Source organism: Camelina sativa, chromosome 17 (assembly GCF_000633955.1).
Source record: "Camelina sativa cultivar DH55 chromosome 17, Cs, whole genome shotgun sequence".
In the NCBI taxonomy this organism is placed as follows: Eukaryota; Viridiplantae; Streptophyta; class Magnoliopsida; order Brassicales; family Brassicaceae; genus Camelina; species Camelina sativa.
In genome coordinates this window covers 7,452,647-7,455,542 of record NC_025701.1, presented here as the reverse complement: position 1 = coordinate 7,455,542, position 2,896 = coordinate 7,452,647, and the positions used below count along the sequence as shown (strand labels likewise).

The window sequence follows — 2,896 nt, the reverse complement described above, 5'->3', positions numbered from 1 at the left end:
AAGCTATGCGTTGTTTAGGATACGGACAAGGCTCACACATATATCTTTTCCGGAACATAGCCATTGCACAACCCATGTGCTACATTCAAAAAAATAAAAACTAGAATAAGCGAAAATATAGTATTGAATAAACCTTATACTAAATTATCAAAAATAAACTTACATGGTCTGTCAACCATCTATAGTCAAAGCTTGGCCAATTTTCCCTTGGAATCATAATTTTCCAATAGAATCTCACAGCTGCGTTGCTGGTGCTAAGTGGCTCTTCCCTGTGAATATAAGAAAGAGTTAGTACATATATAGATAATGATAGTAACTTTTATAAACTATTCAGAGTTGTTGATATATACTTATCAAGGTTGAGAAAATCCAAAAGTGTCTGATGTTTCTCATCATCTACAGGCTTAAGATGGTCGCCTAACACATTATCACCCTCTGTAATGATCCGCTTGACTGTCGAGTTACCAAGGTAAGGATACTTCTGTGATTCTGCCAACTGGGGCACGCGTCTAGAAGTCTTCGAAGGTCCAGGTCCATCCAACCTCGTCAAAGCCTCTCCAAGGCGGTTTATTGTCATCTCAAGTTTTTTATGTACCAACTGATCCTCCTTGTTGGACCATGTATCTTCAGAACTTGAAGCTATTTTGAATTTAGCTTTCTGAACTTGGGTAGTTATATCCTCAACATCGTCAGAAGCTTTAGCAGTTATCTTCTTTTTCTTGGAAGTTTCCTTCTTCTCAACCTTCACAGATTCCTTCTTTTCAAAGAGAGGAAGTTTCTCTGATATCTCATCTTCTTCTTTCTTCTTATTCTTGACAGTGTAAACCTTCCTCACCACCCTTTGAACTGGAAATTCATCTTGTGATGTCTGCTTCATCTCAACAATCCATGACTGCAACCAAAAAGAACATGAGAAGAACGAGGTAAGAAAATCGAGAAATGATATGTATTAGAAAAAAAAAACAGAACATGAGAAGTTTGATATTAAGATGAGAACCGTATAAGTTTAAAACAAAAAAAAAGAACATGAAAGTAAAACAGATACGCTTGAACAAACACAACATGAGAAGTAAAAAAATAAACAGAACATAAGAAGTTTAAAAAAAACAGAACAAGTGAAGTAAAAAAATAAACAGAACATAAGAAGTTTTACAAAAACATAACATGTGAAGTTTTAAAAGAAAAAAACATGAGAAGGTTTAAAATAACAGAACATGAGAAGTTCTAACAAAACAGAAAATGAGAAGTTTGATATAAATATGAGAACCGTATAAGTTTAAAACAAAAAAAAAAGAACATGAGAAGTAAAATATGATACGCTTTTAAAAAACAGAACATGAGAAGTAAAAAAATAAACAGAACATGTGAAGTTTTAAGAAAACAGAACATGTGAAGTTTAAAAAAAACATAACATGAGAAGCTTTTAAAAAACAGAACATGAGAAGCTTTAAAAAACAGAACATGAGAAGCTTTAAAAAAAACAGAACATGAGAAGCTTTAAAAAAAACAGAACATGAGAAGCTTTAAAAATTCAGAACATGAGAAGCTTTTAAAAAACAGAACATGAGAAGCTTTAAAAAAAACAGAACATGAGAAGCTTTAAAAATTCAGAACATGAGAAGCTTTTTAAAAACAGAACATGAGAAGCTTTAAAAATTCAGAACATGAGAAGTAAAGGAAAATGTAACTTACAGGTGCTTTACTTGTTCCCTCATCATCGTTAATGGTGTGCGAAGTGGCATCATTCCGTACATCAGCTTCTTTTGGCTCTTTTCTTTCTTTCTCCAATGCTTTAATCCTCTCACCCATCTCCTCTTTGAACACCGTCATTTGTTTTTCAACGCATGTTTCAAATTTACTCTCCAAGACATCTATTCGACTGTTGAGTGTTTTGCCCAAGTCAGAAATAGTCTCATTCATTTTCTCAATCGCCCTCCAAATATCCAAAGAAATTGACGTGTCATCCTTACCATCCTACAATAACATGTTCATTATTATCATAATAGAGAAGACAAAAAATGTTAATCAATTACGGTAAAGAAAATGAAACCTTACCTCCATGTTGGTTACATTTTCTCCTTGTTCACATTTAGGATCACTATCTGTCCATCTTTTTTTCTTAGGATTGCACCCTCTGTTGTCATTCACCTTATCAGCTTCAGCTCTTCTTTTCTTCTTTTTTGAACTTATACCAACTGTCTTGCCACAACTCCAAGCATCTAGAGACAAACGGTTATGAATGAGATCTTTAATTAGCTCGTCTAGGTGTGGATCCGTATGCTCCTCTGAGTCAGACCATAGAGGATACATGTCTTCCTCTGAAACATGAATCATATGCCTAACACGAACCTACAAGCAATGAATAAAGTAAGTTTCAATTCACACAAATTATTAGTACATGTCAAAAAATAATTTTTAAAAAAAAAATAACAAACTACTAACCTGTCCGTGCAAATGCTTCTCTTTTTTGAAGAAGTCTGTGAAGTTGATACGTTTTCGTGATGATCGCCAATCAAGAAGTGGAACACCACTCGCTTCTGTCCTTCTAAACCCATAACTTTCTCCAATTCCAGGAATACTCTCATACAGCCAAATCAACATAGCATGAACGCTAGCCGTGTATGGTGTATGAATCTCCGTCATAGTCAACTATCTTAACATAATTCACTAAACTACTAAAAGCCACCCGACCCCATGGATATTTTTCAAAAGCAACAGGATCTAAAACTCTCTTAGCAGTCACCAATGGGATTCTAGATGTATGATGAATTCCATGTACGCATACTGACAACAGACATAACCTACCAACCATCATCCTCTTATCAAAATCCCATGTTTTGTTAGAATCAATCACGTTTACCAACTCAGTCCACATAGGACCATCAAGGGTTGTTGG

At 34.6% G+C, this 2,896-nt stretch overlaps 1 protein-coding gene across 1 annotated transcript in view; it reads right to left on the bottom strand.

The window, feature by feature from the left end:
• The window catches only part of LOC104759246, a 3,005-nt gene extending 280 nt beyond the window's left edge, over window positions 1-2,725 (bottom strand). Inside the window, exons 1-6 of the mRNA XM_019238866.1 lie at window positions 2,443-2,725; window positions 2,056-2,349; window positions 1,693-1,974; window positions 351-892; window positions 164-269; window positions 37-79 (exon numbers count right to left, since the gene is read on the bottom strand). Of these exons, the coding sequence (XP_019094411.1) occupies window positions 37-79; window positions 164-269; window positions 351-892; window positions 1,693-1,974; window positions 2,056-2,349; window positions 2,443-2,643 (1,468 nt within the window). The 5' untranslated portion in view covers window positions 2,644-2,725. The remainder of the gene's footprint in view (window positions 1-36; window positions 80-163; window positions 270-350; window positions 893-1,692; window positions 1,975-2,055; window positions 2,350-2,442) is intronic.